This window comes from Bufo gargarizans, chromosome 3 (assembly GCF_014858855.1).
Source record: "Bufo gargarizans isolate SCDJY-AF-19 chromosome 3, ASM1485885v1, whole genome shotgun sequence".
Taxonomy (NCBI): Eukaryota; Metazoa; Chordata; class Amphibia; order Anura; family Bufonidae; genus Bufo; species Bufo gargarizans.
The window spans coordinates 463,940,062-463,955,456 of NC_058082.1; the positions used below are offsets into that span (position 1 = coordinate 463,940,062).

Here is a 15,395-nt window from a genome sequence, read left to right on the forward strand (position 1 = left end):
TGGATGACCGAAGAATTCTTTCCCTGGTGAAGAAAACACCCTTCACAACAGTTGGCCAGATCAAGAACACTCTCCAGGAGGTAGGTGTATGTGTGTCAAAGTCAACAATCAAGAGAAGACTTCACCAGAGTGAATACAGAGGGTTCACCACAAGATGTAAACCATTGGTGAGCCTTAAAAACAGGAAGGCCAGATTAGAGTTTGCCAAACGACATCTAAAAAAGCCATCACAGTTCTGGAACAACATCCTATGGACAGATATGACCAAGATAAACTTGTACCAGAGTGATGGGAAGAGAAGAGTATGGATAAGGAAAGGAACTGCTCATGATCCAAAGCATACCACCTCATCAGTGAAGCATGGTGGTGGTAGTGTCATGGTGTGGGCATGTATGGCTGCCAATGGAACTGGTTCTCTTGTATTTATTGATGATGCGACTGCTGACAAAAGCAGCAGGATGAATTCTGAAGTGTTTCGGGCAATATTATCTGCTCATATTCAGCCAAATGCTTCAGAACTCATTGGATGGCGCTTCACAGTGCAGATGGACAATGACCCAAAGCATACTGCAAAAGCAACCAAAGAGTTTTTTAAGGGAAAGAAGTGGAATGTTATGCAATGGCCAAGTCAATCACCTGACCTGAATCCGATTGATCATGCATTTCACTTGCTGAAGACAATACTAAAGGGAAAATGCCCTAAGAACAAGCAGGAACTGAAGACAGTTGCAGTAGAGGCCTACCTGAGAATCACTAGGGATGAAACCCAAAGTCTGGTGATGTCTATGTGTTCCAGACTTCAGGCTGTAATTGACTGCAAAGGATTTGCAACCAAGTATTAAAAAGTGAAAGTTTGATGTATGATTATTATTCTGTCCCATTACTTTTGGTTCCTTAACAAGTGGGAGGCACATATGCAAACTGTTGTAATTCCTACACCATTCACCTGTTTTGGAAGTAAATCAAAGCTGACAGTCTGCAGTTAAAGCACACTTGTTAGTTTAATTTCAAATCCATTGTGGTAGTGTATAGAGCCAAAAATGTTAGAATTGTGTCGATGTCCCAATATTTATGGACCTGACTGTACATTGTGACTTAATGTGTTTCTACAGGGTGATGCTGATTGATGTGTGCCATCAGTGGATTGCAAGTCATTGTGGAAGCCATGACATTTACACTATAAAGTATAGGCACACCTTCACAAGCATTGACGTTTTTCTACCACTTGCAGATAAAACAGTTTCCACTCTTCTGTGAAGGGTTTTTACAAGTTTTGGACTTTGTTGGTGGGAATTTTTTCCCATTCACCCAGAAGAGCATTTCTGAGGTCAGAAACAGATGTTGGCCAAGAAGGCCTGGCTTGGAATCTCCATTCTAGTACATCCCAAATGGATCCAATGGGGTCGAGTTCATGGCTCTGTGCAGGCCAGTCAAATTCTTCCACACCTCACAACTCACCCAACCATGCCTTCATGGAACTTGTTTTGTGCACTGAGGCACAGTCATGCTGGAACAGAAAATGACCTTCCCTAAACTGTTCCCACAAGATTGGAAGCCTACAATTGTCCAAAATGTCTTGGCATGCTGAAGCATTATAGAGGTTTTCTGGTTTGCATCAACATCCTTTAAAATAATCATTTATGAAGCTAGCTGTAATTTTGTAATATATTACCTTTATTGGTCCTATCTTCTATTATGGGCTGTGGTCACTTTATTATTTCCCGTCATATTATGTCCATGGTCAGAGCACTAATAAGGGAGTGTCTATGTAACTAGCTGGGTGAAAAGCGCTATGAACTAGCTGGGTGGTGCTGGAGCTGTGGCAGAGAAAGGAGAAGTGCATGTAACAGGCCACAATGATTTGTCTACATAGTAAAAGAGAGAACAAATTGAAAAAGGAAACTTGGGGAAGAAGTACTTGAAGTAAGCAACTACATGAGCATATCTGTTAAAAACCATAGTAGTCCCAGAAAACCCCTTCAAAGTTTCCATTTCTAGGCCAATGATTGAAAATCAACCCCACAGCATCATTCCTTCTCCACAATGCAGTCAAGCAGGTAATGTTCTCCTGGCAATCACCAAACCCAGACTCGTAAATCAGACTGCCATAGAGAAAAGCATGATTTGTCACTCCACTTAACACGTTCCAGCTGCTCCAGAGTCGGCATTCTTTACACCACTCCACACTTGGCATTGTGCTTGGTCATTTAAAGTTTGCATGCACATGCCCAGCCATAGAAACCCATTACATGAAGCTCCCGACACAGTTTTTGTGCTTTTGTTAATGACAGAGGTTTGGACTCCGCAGTTATTAGGTCAGCAGGGCGTTGGTAGCTACTCTGCACCTCAGCACTCACACTCTGTAACTTTATGTGGTCTCCACTTGGTGGTTGAGTTGCTGTGGTTCCTAAATGGTTCCATTTTGCAAGTATACCATTCATAGTTGATGGTGAAATATGCAGGAGGGAACAAACTTCATGAACTAAAAGGTCAATGGGACAATTTAGCATGCGATTGTTAGGAAGGAAGTGTTCCTTTCTGGCAGGCTACTGCTAGTCATTGAAGAAGACCACTACATTTACATACAGTACTCTGGAGTAGAGGTCAATAATGCCATTACACTTCCCCATGCATAATCATTGTTTTCCAGCAGCAGAGTGCTGTTTAGACAGCACGATCCGCTGCCAGCAAATGACAATTTAGGTAGCAAACAAACTATCATATTACAGTACTTGATGAATAATCTGTTCGCTCGTTCATTGGGTAATCTGCGCCATCTTTTAACTGCCAGATAATAGCCAACGATTGTTCCTATGAATGCTTGTTAGCAATCATCTGGCACTCATGAAACATGTCATCCTATCACAGGTACACGCTGGAATTCAGTGAGCTCTTTAGAACTACCCATTCTTTCATAAAATGTTTGTAAAGGCAGATGGCCTGGCTAGGGGCTGGATTTTATATACCTGTGGCAATAGCCCTCTGAAACACCTGAATTCAAGAATTAAAAGCTGTGTCCCAATACTTTTGCTCATATATTGTCTTTTTACAACATTACCCGATTTGCATGCATATTACGTAGAAGCTGTTTGAATTTCTTTACTTGAGTAATTTTTTTAGGCATCACCAGATTGGAAGAAAAAAATAAAATAAAATAAAAAAACACTAGAAACACAAAAAAGTTTTCATTTCACTTTTACTCAAAATGAAGTTCTCACACTCCATCTAATAAAAATATACATACGAAAAAGAAAACATATATGCTAACAAGACAGTACACAATGGAAACACAGGACTTGTGGACATACAGTTGAAAATTTTGCAGAATAGTTGGAAACACGTTTGTGTAGAATATAATGTGATACAAAATATGGAACACAAGGAAGTAAAACTCTGCATAATACAGAAAAATGAAACAAAGCCGAAAACACAGGGACCTGAATGACAGGTGGGCCTCAAATCTCTGCATAGGTAAGCCTATATTCATCAAATTTGCCTATAGAAACATGAGCACGCTGGTCACAACCATGACTGGGATTTCCAGGAAATAACACTGATGTCCTATACTAAGAACACACCATCAATATGTTTGATCAATGGGCAGAGGGCATTCTGCAGAAAGGATAGTCCATCGTTGTGATTTCATGGAAAATTCTTTAAAGGGAACCCGTCAGCCCGATTCTGCCCATCAAACCCACTGGATTACCTTTAAAGCAGGTTTCATGTGGTCCCTGATAGTGTTCTTCTATGTTTTCTTAAGGCTGTATTACACTGGCCGAATTTTCAGCCAATAATCGCTAACAAGTGTCCGCTTAAATGCTAGTTAGCGATCATCTTGCAGTGTAATACTGCCGCCGATTATCTGATAAACGGGGCAATTCAGAATTTTAAAGCCTGTATTACTTTCTCAAACTGCTATTACATGCAGCGATCTCCTGAGCAGCATGGGGAGGAGCGATCGCTATGCCATAGCTCATCCCCATAACGACTAGTGGTTTGCCAGCGGCAGATCACTATCAGACAGCACGATCTGCCCCTGGCAAGTGTTAATTTTTAAGCATGCTTAAAAATCTGGATTGCCCGATGAACAAGCTTTTGCTCGTTCATCGGGCAATCTGTGGCAGTTTTACACGGCAAGATGATCGCTAACGGGCGTTCATGAAAAGCAATTATAAAGTAATTATAAGCCGAAAAATTGACCATTGTAATACAACCTTAAAGGGGTTGTGTCACATTAGCAAAAGCACCAGCCTATGTGAGGTCCCACGGTCCCGGCCACCAGAGAGGCCAGCCTTTTTACCTATAGTGTGCAAGCACGGGCATCGCTGCTGGATTGCAGGGTGGTTGTAACCACAGAACTGAGCAGTGTATAATGTGATTGAAAATTTTAAATCAAGATGGCAAAGGAGGCAATATGGACTATCACAATACACTAGTAAGTGTCTGGTATTAACTTTCTCTACATAAAAAATTTGATTTGCTGAAGTGACAACCCCTTTAAGCATGCCTAAAAATCAGCGCTTGCCAGAGGCCGATCGTGCTGTCTAAATCACGATCTGCTGCCGGCAAACCATTAGACAGTATGGGGCCAAGCAATGGCATGGGGATCGCTCCTTGCGAGGTTAGCTTTACTCCCAGTGCCAGCCTCCTCAACTTCAGACAGATCATTAGCATAAGGCGGGAGCCCAGAATAAAAATCATTTTTTTACTGCATTCTGAAGTCTAAGAGAACATACAAGAATACCATCGGGGACCATATGCACCTACTATAATTTACTGGGTTTAGAGGGCAAAATTGGGCTACCAGGTTTCCCTGAAGCCAACAATTAAATCCCAAGAGTGCAAATCACTTGAAACTCGGCAGTACGAGAAGAGCTTGCAGCCAAAAATCCTACACAATTACAGATTTAATCATGGAAAAATATTTTCCTAGCAATGTAAGAAACAAATTGAATTTCAAAATTTTGTTTGATTTTCCTTAGTTCGTAAAATACCTACAACACATTTTTCACAAGAAAAATGTACTAACTTGCAATGGATTGCCCTGCTATTCAATCAATAACTAGTGGGATCCTAGGTGTCGGCTTAAAGGGGTTTTCCAGGACTAATTTATTGATGACCTATCCTTAGGGCCCTTTTACACAGACCGATAATGAGGAAGCAGAAGAAGTTCCCAATAATTGCCTGATCATAAATGGAGATTGGGGGTTGCATTTACATGCAGCAATCTTCTCCGCTTTATGGGGACAATCGATCAATATAGCGATCGCTTGCCCCCATAGAAAATCATTGTTCCTGTGCTTCAGATCGTTGTTTAGACAGTACAATCTGCTGCATAGGAACAATGATTTTCTGTGCAGGCAGAACAATATGATCGCACAATGAATGAGCTTGTTCATTAGGTGATCAGACTTCCTTTCACAAAGACCAATCTTTGGGAATGAGTGTTTATTCAACACTGGTCTGTGTAAAAGGACCTTTAGGATAGGTCATCGGTATTAGAGTGGCAGGGGTCCAATCAGCTGTTTTCACAAGCTCTGGTGCCAGAACAAGGCACTGGAACTACATAGCTCAGTCCACTGTGTAATGGCAGGGCCAAGTTACGGCAACACCACTGCCAACAGGTGATCAGCAGGGGTGCCGGGATACTAACCCCACTAATCTAATACTGAGTGACAACCTATTCTAAGGATAGGTCATCAATACATTAGCCCTAGAAACCCCCATTTTAGCTTTGACCACTCAAAATTAGTAAACTTACCAATGGTCATCCAGGTTGCACGACCAAGAAATCAATTCCCACATCTTTGATTACCCAGGAGGGGCTTACCTTCATGTGCCCTCTACACCGAGTGCTTCCCAACCCCTTTCCGTTGAGTGCCAAGCGGAAAATACGGTGACAGTATACACAGAGGGGATTCGCGGCGACGGCCAGACGAAGCGCAAACTAGCACGAAGCGGCAGTCGCCGCGAATCCTTTCTTTGTATACTGTCACCGTATGCTACTGCCCGAATATTTTATTGGCCGAACAAAGGATTTTTTTTTACCAACACTGGTGAGTGCCGCCTTTTCTATTTTCCGCTTTGCATTGTTATGGCATCTAATTTTGGGGCTGTGCACCACTTTTTGTGTGTAAAAGGGACAGGTGTTTAAGGACCCAGTGCATTTCGTTTTGACACTCGGCAGCACCTGACTGCTTTTCTTTTTTTACTACAACCGCCTCTCCATTGAGTGACAGTTCTAAGGGTTTCATGATTGGATACTAAAGCTGTCACTCAGAGCAGGAACATGAAGGTACTGTTTCTGGAAAACTTGCACTCATGGCACCAGGGGATGAAAACTTTGATTTACCGGTCATACAACCTAAATGGCCATCTCTCTAGGCATACCTGCAATGCTCTCCGTCACCTATACAGTGCTATCAGCAGTTTAGAGGGGTCAAAACTACTAACAGACGCCCATTAAAAGTTTTTCTACTTTGTCTTGTCTGATCTGGGGCACTGCATTTATTGAGGTCCTATTGGCATATGAAGCCTCAGCCTTTGTACTGCCCAGCAGGCTACCTTCAGGAGATAACAAGTCAAATGAGTATAAGTGAAGGTTACCAAAAAACATTTAAACATATGAAATAAAACATTGTACTGTAACATTGCAGTGTATCACTCATATAGATGCAGGGTACAGAAGATATACTTGCATTTCTTTACATTGTACAGATTATGACCAAATAGAAAATCCAATTGTCATTCCTCAAATAAAGCATGTATACAATGCTTGAGCTAAAACTTCCGATTCCCTGTACAAATAAAAATCCCAGATTAGTATTTGCACCGACTTGTATCTGCATAGCAGCTTACCTGTCTACTGCACAGCCGTCCTCTGTGGAGGTTTAATGCACTGTACATAGGCAGTGGAGATGCTGACTGCATGATTTTTCTGTGGGATTACTGAGGAAGTCCACAGAAATGTCCGCCTCCATGATCACCATTTTATCTCACTCTATATAGATGTAAAGGGTACTAGCAACTCAAGTTGTACAAGTTGGGCACTTTAGGTTTACTGCTCCTTTAAAAATTTTCAGGGGAATCGACTTCTTACCCCAACCAATGTATCCAGAAAATGGACGGCACTCCAGCTAGATGAAAATAAGAGATTCCTTTATTCAACCATCCGGTGCAACATTTCGGCTCCAAAAATGAGCCTTTTTCAAGCTTGAAAAAGGCTCATTTTTGGAGCCGAAACGTTGCACCGGATGGTTGAATAAAGGAATCACTTATTTCATCTAGCTGGAGTGCTGTCCATTTTCTGGATATAGATATAGATATAGATATAGATATATATATATATATATATATATATCCAGCTTATCCATATTTGACAGTCTGCCTGCTAGGGAAATACTGCCTAACTACCACAATTGCGCCAACCGCTTGAAACGTCGCTTATTGCTAACTAGTCTTTCCTACATTACTCAGGTCAGGCTCCAGGTTAAAATGTCACTGAAATGAGACACAAGGAGGCAAGATGTCTCATTTCCTCATTAACCACAGGTTTGTAAAGATAAACTTAGCCGCAGAACCTCTTCAACCTCCTCAAGCCAGCCATTGGAACTAATGTACTGAAAGAAATCATAGCCACTTATATAAAATTAGAAGGTAAACCCACTAACTGATGTTTAAAAATCATCTTCTGTATATAATTTTTTTCATAGATAATATAATAATTATTGACTGCCCAAAAGTGTGCCACGGCCTGCAGGTAGGAGTGGCGGACATTTTTTGGCTGACACTAAATTTGGTTTTCACAAAGTTTTCTGCTTCAGTCTTTTTAGATCTTTTTGTCAGATGTTTCTATGATATACTGAAGTACAATTATAAGCATTTCAGAAGTTTTTGATATTTATTGAGCCACATGTGGCTCGCGATCCCCTATTGTGTGGCTCGCTATGGGAGTCCTGAGCCATGATCATATGTACTGGCAATTAACAATGTTGCAGACCTATCCTAGATTGACCACCAAACAGTGCCAATGTGGATGGTATCCTACTAGTGTTAAATTTTAGACTGAAATATTAATCAGCAAATGTTTGCAATTTCATCTTTTTTGGTTCTCCACATTCAAAACTACTCTAATTTTTGAATTGTGCATTGCTCCCGATCATCACTGAAAGTTGAATGTGGCTCACAACAAAAAGTCGGGGACCTATGATTTACAGTGTTGACCCTTCCTAAGAGTTCTGCAATTCGCCCTGTGATGGTGGATATCAGCTTATGGGCTTAATCCTGACTGATTAAAAACCATTCTTGCCTAATCAATGCTTGGCGTTTTATCACAATTTGTGTTTTGCTTGTCCAACTCCTTTTTGAGGATTGACCACAGGTTCTCAATGGGATTGATATCTGGGGAGTTTCCTGTCCATGGATCAAAAGTGTTAACGTTTTGTTCACTGAGCCACTTAGTTAACACTTTTGACTTGTGACAAGGTGCGCCATCATCCTGGAAAAAGCAATGTTTACAAATTGCTCTTGGATCATTGGAACAAGTTGCTCACAAATTTACCTAAGAACAGTGCCATGAATTAAGCATGCTATGAAAACCTTCAAGAGCAAATTCACCCACTGATCCAGGAGTAATTGGGTGATGAATAGTGCTTAGTCCAAGATGATGGAGCACCACGTCACAAGGCAAAAGTGATAACTAAGCAGCTCAGTGAATAAAACATTACAATTTTAGGTCCCCAGATTTAATCCCATTGAGAAGCTGTTGGTCATCCTCAAAAAGTGGGAAGTCAAACAAAAACACAGAAATTGTGATAAATTCCAAGCACTGATTAGGAAAGAATGGTTTGCCATCAGTCAGCATTAGGCCCAGAAGCTGATATCTAGCATGCCAGGGCAAACTGCAGAGGTCTTGAAAAAGTAAAAAAAATAATTATGAAATGCTATGAATTATACTTCAGTATAAAAAAAACTATACTTCAGCATAAAAACATCTGACAAAGAAAAAAAAACACAGAGGCAGCAAACCTTATGAAAACAAAAAATTGTCAATCTCAAAACCTATGGCCACAACTGTAAATAGGGATATTGGTTTGGAAGCTGGGTAGAACATAGAAACATGTTTCTATGTTTTTATGTTCTACACAGCTTCCAAACCAATATCCCTATTAACAGTTGTGGCCAAAGGTTTTGAGATTGATAATTTTTTGTCAAGTTCGGTTCCGTCTTCATATTAGTAGCAAATGAGGCATACCGACCTGTACCAATGTTAGCTTGACACAATGCAATGATATCTTGGAAGAGAACTCAACCCTGGTACTCCATGTTTTCACCTTTTTAGGGAAATTCCTGATAAGTCAACAATATCAGACAAACTGCCCCAAAATCCAAAAAGTTAACCCAAACAAACTTCAATCTGTTTTAGAAATAATCAGTTTTGTCTCTCAATTTGCTTTCTCCCAGTTCCACTACTACTACACATTAACAATAGGTTAAGAAAAAGGGAGAATTCAGAATACTTTCTGTCTGGTTAGGAGGTGGCTTGCTAGACCTCAGACCTTTCAATGGGTCTGCAATGGACACCAGGCAGTCTAAGCCCTTGTCGCAGCTGATGAGAAAGGTGATCCAACAGCAAAGTTTCTAGGGACACACTGCATAACTACCAAAGTTGCCTCAACAGCTTGCAAAGCAGCATATTCCCGACACCTAGGTCTTTCCTACATTTCTCAAGTGAATAGAGGAGCAAGAGGTCTCATTGCCTCATTACCTACATTTTTGCACATATATACTTAGACGCAGAATCTTTGATGAAGTACAGTTTTTATGACAAATCACACAATTTTCATTTAGCCTAGTGACTGAAGAGTAAGAGAATTAGAGATTAGAGAAAATACTAATCCCAACCACTTGTTAAGCCTTACATTATGCAACAAGTAGGAAAGAAGAAAATATTGTAACGAGTGAAACAGCATGTATGTTGGTGTACATACAATACAGCAAGCCAAGAACATCAGTGTGATAATATTTGGACAGTAGTACAAGACTTAAGCATCGCATTTCTCCTGAAAAAGAACCTAAGACAAGATGGAGAACAGAGCTGTTATTTTTGGAAATAAACACCCTAATAATTTTATTAGAAAAACGAATGAGAAGACAACCGTTAATAAACATACTTGCAATAGACAACTTAGTCTACAAACTGGTCATTACATATGCTAGTAAGTATTGTGTTCAGTAACAGCCAGTCAGGTTCCCAAGCCCACTATGGAACTGAGATTCTGACAGAATATTAAAAAAAAGGCTGTTTAGAAAAAAAAAAAAAAAAAAAGGAATGAACAATATGAGCGACATATTTGGAATGTTTCTCAAATTTCTGATAAAATCACATGGTCAAAGAACATTGTCAGATGGAATCACACCGGAGAAACAAGTAACATTATGTAAAAGTCTAATTATACTAATTAGTCACATTGATTCGTGTGACATTGTCCGCCCTTTATTCAGCGAGACTTGTACCACACAGTGATACAGAACATTCTGCAGAGAAACTGAGTTACTTCCGTAATGCAGGCATCCAGAGGCCCACCAAATCAGGACCGACTTAACTGGTGCAACACATATACAATATAGACAGTCAAGTATTAGACAGGTCAACGAACTTCAGGTTCAGTATTATACTGGAAATCTCATACAATTCAATATACTGTGTTATGTACATTGTATTATACAGGCATCATCAATTACACATACAATGTATGTAGATTACCTTCTCAAACAAGTAAAAAAAAAAAAAAGAATGCACCACATGTGTCCTCTGGCTGAAATTGTATTCATGAGTGTCCATTCATTTGTGAGGAGTCGGTGACATCACTGAGGAATGCAGCACTTTATGCCTCCATTCGTGCTGATGTGACCAATTCCTGAGGAACGTAGTATACGTAATGGAACATAATACAGGCAACATGTACACTATCGTTTCTAGTGATCAAGACAGAACCAACAAGTGCATCATATCTGCACCATCATTCAACCCACTAGCAATTATTTTTCTTAGTTTCAAAAAATATATTCTGCCTACTGTGCTAACTGGTATAATAGGTTTTAGGTCTTCTTCACTTTGTACCATTGTAGACATTTCTGTTTTTCTTGCGTTAACATTTTGCTGCCTAAAACCAGGAAAATCTGTGTCACGCCTGGCTGTGATTTTAGAAAAAAAGCAAGTGGAAAACCTGCCCTATTTAATTGTACATTTACGTTGAAGGAACACTAACAAGTGCAAGCCTACGAGGAAGAACAGATTCAATCTTTGGCTTGGATTTCCTTAACAACAGTCTGGTCCAAGCTGACACATCAACATCATTACTCGTGTTTTCATTTTCTTTTTTTAAAACAAATACATTGAGGAAAACTCTGTGTCCTATGGGAACGGTCGGTCCCAAGACAACATGGCCCAAGTGAGATGACAACGATTAGTCCTGCGACAAACTTGGAATGATGGTTTAATAATAGTCCTTTGTTCCAGGAGAACACCCATTACGTTGAACATGACACGGATGCTTATTAGACTACTCTCGTCACTGGGTCCGTCTGGTGAAAGCCAATCATCACATTCTTGTTGACAGCATTCAAATCATTATGAAGGCGTCCATACCAAAAAGGTGGAATTTACGAATAGTTCTTGCACTATTTTACCGTGCTAGAAGGCTTGGGAGTGAAAGGGCAGATATAGGCTCAGTTGTATAACTTCTACTGGCAGACAATCTTGTTGCTTGGATTGGTTTCCTACATGAAATTGTGTACGATCCCTTACATAACTGCTAAAGGGGAAGGGGACTGTTTTCAATGCTTCGATTTTTGGAGCTCTTTACGACAGGATCAAGGGCCCCCGCTATATGAATAATCTGCCTTGTTGTGCATCACTAGATTGTTGTCCACAAAGTAGAAACTGTCTGATTGTGTCTCATAGGGATGGATGATCATTTCACGAACTGCAAAATATAACAGATAAAGGAAAAAGTGTAAGACAAAGGAGCTCAAATCTCTCTCTCAGCATCACTGTTGCCCCCGTAAAGACCACAAAAAAGGATTCGAATGCATATAATACAGTATTCAACAATACATCAAGTAATAAATGAAGACATGTGTAGTTGCCGAAGTTAAGGTAGAGGGATCCTCCTAATTGGAGCTGGAGATCCACCAGGTATCCAAAGTTTATTTATTTTTTCACTGTAACATAGACAACACACTAATATACTAATACAATGCTAAACACAAGAAGGGGGCATAATCTGAATTTAGATGGATGGAGATCAGAAACAAGGTCAAAAGGTATTTTAATGAAAAGGTGGCAGTTGCTTTCACCAAACCTCCAGACTAGACTAAGCATGTGGTCTTTATCTGGCGTCAATCTTCTAGGTTTCTAATATGGTAATGGCTACTACAGAGCTATGGCTTCTAATTACTGAACGGTACAACTACCACACAGAAACCATATGCGGCTCTTTGTGAAGGTGGCCATACTCTGTTACTAGCCGGCAGGTAAACATTCCTTCATCCAACAGCTATTCATTTAGCCTCCCCTACACATGGGGTTAGGCCGGGAAATAAGCAACTGCTGACACCTCTGGTAGCAGATTGACCCCTATGAGAATAAAATCATCGACATGTTGAAGTCCAACTTCTCCGATTCTTATTTCTACTGACATCTGTTGTATTCTGCGCTTTATGTTCTCTGAACATCATGCTGTGTATTGGAAACTGGCAAATGGTTGACGCAAAGAAAACATGGGATTACACATTATACTGCTTAGGCTACTTTTACACTTGAGTTGTTACTTCCGGTATTAAGATCCGGCAGAGGATCTCAATACTGGAATTAAATGGATCAGTTTTGATTGTGCACATCAGGGTGCATAGTGTCCATTCCATTAGGATGCGGTTGTGTTAAAAGGAAAAAATAAAAATACAGATCAGTCACTAAATACATTGAAAATAAATGGGTGACAGATCCGTTTTTTAGGCTTTAAATAAATTTAAAAAAAACGGATCCGTCACTATTGACTTACACTGTTTTCAGTGCCAGATCAGTTTTTTGGACCAGACACAAAACTGCAACTGCCGGAACGGAAGACGTCCTGATGCATCCTACTAACATGCAGCGATCTCCTCCACAGACTAATGCCATCGCTCATCCCCATACTGACTCGTTTTCCTGGCAGCAGGGGCTGTTTAAACAGCACAATTTGCTGCCGGCAAACGACTTTTTTTCTGACTGCATGAATGACGCGATTACCCAATGAGCAAGTATTTCGCTCGTTCTTTGGGTAATCAGTGGCACTCTTACAATACCAGAAAATCGCTAATGAGCATTCCTATAAACACTTGTTAGCGATCATCTGACCGAGAATCGGCCCGTGTAAAGAGCCCTTTGGCCACTGCCAGACACCTCTACCGGATAACAAAAAGATCTGACATTCTGAAATCCACTATTAGCTCTAATCCGCTATAAAGATCAGCCTAAGTAAGGTTAGTTTCACACTCGCGTTTTGGCTTTCAGTTTGTGAGCTCTCACAAGCGATCAAAAACGGATCAGTTTTGCCCTAATGTATTCTGAATGGAAAAGGATTCGCTCAGAATGCATCAGTTTGCCTCCGTTCAGTCACCATTCTGCTCTGGAGGCGGACACTAAAACTCTGCCTGCAGCGTTTTTCTGTCCACCATGTGGTGCTGAGCGAAACGGATCAGTCCTGACACACAATGTAAGTCAATTGGGACGAATCAGTTTTCTCTGATGCAATAGAAAACGGATCAGCCTCCCATTGACTTTTAATGGTGTTCAAGACGGATCAGTCATGGCTATAGAAGACATATTACAACCGGATCCGTTCATGACGGATGCAGGCGGTTGTATTATTGTAACGGAACCGTTTTTGCAGATCCATGACGGATCTGCGAATAACGCTAGTATGAAAGTAGCCTAAAAAGTAAAGTAATAAAGCAATACTCACTAAGTTCTTCTGAAAGTTGTGGAAACTCATAGATATGTTCACATGTGTTTTTACTGCTTGGAATGCAAAACCCAAATTCAAAGTCGAAACTTTTCAAAAGTTGGTCACGAAAATAATGCCTCTCGATCATTCGGAAGTTATTTATGGGCTTATCGCCGACTGTAAATTCAACCCTGGGGGGGGAACAATTGAATTAATGAGAACAAAAAAAAATCCCCTCTCCAGTTTTATATGTGATATTTCTCCGTGTAGACATTTATATGTTAGGTTTTCACAGTAGGCATCTCAGAGGGTGCCCACTGAGCAATCAGAGATCTTCTAACAGTGCACAATCAGGATACTGCATCATTTTTCATTACAATGCCTAGGCCTCATTTGTTGAAGCTGGGTTACCTCTTTTAGAATAAATTTGAACTAGTGAACTCAGAATTTAACTTTGGAACAGTCAGCGCACCACATAAAGTGCCTAGCAACCCCAAAAAAGTCCATTTACTTGGAAAGGCACACAGTTTTCTTGGTGTGCAATACTTTGTATAGCTCAGATCTGGAGGCTACTATAGCCATTTATGGAAAGGTTTGGTCTGACAACTAACCTGACCACAAACCAAATGTCAAAGTGTTTTAGCATTTTCTCACTGACTTGGAAAGAAATGTCTGTTTATACCACATTCTAGCACCTTAATGCTGAATATTTCGTTTCTTCACCCATACAAAATCTCAGTTATAACCTTTCAGGAGGAGATCTGTGGAACAACTAATGCATAAGACTACCTTAGAACTCACCACTGAGTATATTAGGTCAAGTGAAACTGAACATATTTTGTATTTAGTTTTTTTTAGCAAAGTTTTAGTTATTACTCTATGTTTTATAGAGCTGTAGATTTTACCTTTATGAGTTTTATTCTCATTTTGTAGAATAATTCCTGTCAGTGATCATTTAAAGAGGTTATCCGGCCCCTGTATTGCCCACCCCATATGCCCGGACCCCTCACACACAATATACTTACCTTGCTCCCCGGCACCTGTGCCGCTCCTGGTCCCCTCACAGAAACTGCTGCTGCTTCTCCCCGTGCGCGGTGAAAATATCCGATGTCGGGGGGAGAGAGACAGTCAACGGCAGGTGGTGATGGGGACAAGCCTCCCTAGCATCACTGGCTGGTAATGCAAGGAAGCGAGCAGGGTAAGTATATTGTGTGAGCGCCCGGGCATATGGAGTGGGCAATTCAGGGGTCAAATCACCCCTCTGAATGATCACTGACAGGAATTATTCTAGAATATGAGAATAAAACTCACAAAAAGGTAAAATCTAGACAAACTCTTGCAGCTTTAGAGTACTGCCACATGTGACAGGTGTGCTGTGGATTTTCCACAGTGGAATTGCTGTGTGTT

General features: G+C 40.6%; 1 protein-coding gene across 1 annotated transcript in view; it reads right to left on the minus strand.

The window, feature by feature from the left end:
• Window positions 1–9,187: 9,187 nt before the first annotated feature.
• UNC119 (unc-119 lipid binding chaperone) overlaps window positions 9,188–15,395 on the minus strand; it is a 76,253-nt gene continuing 70,045 nt past the window's right edge. Inside the window, exons 5-6 of the mRNA XM_044286667.1 lie at window positions 14,007–14,179; window positions 9,188–11,987 (exon numbers count right to left, since the gene is read on the minus strand). Coding sequence (XP_044142602.1) covers window positions 11,875–11,987; window positions 14,007–14,179 — 286 coding nt within the window. The 3' untranslated portion in view covers window positions 9,188–11,874. The remainder of the gene's footprint in view (window positions 11,988–14,006; window positions 14,180–15,395) is intronic.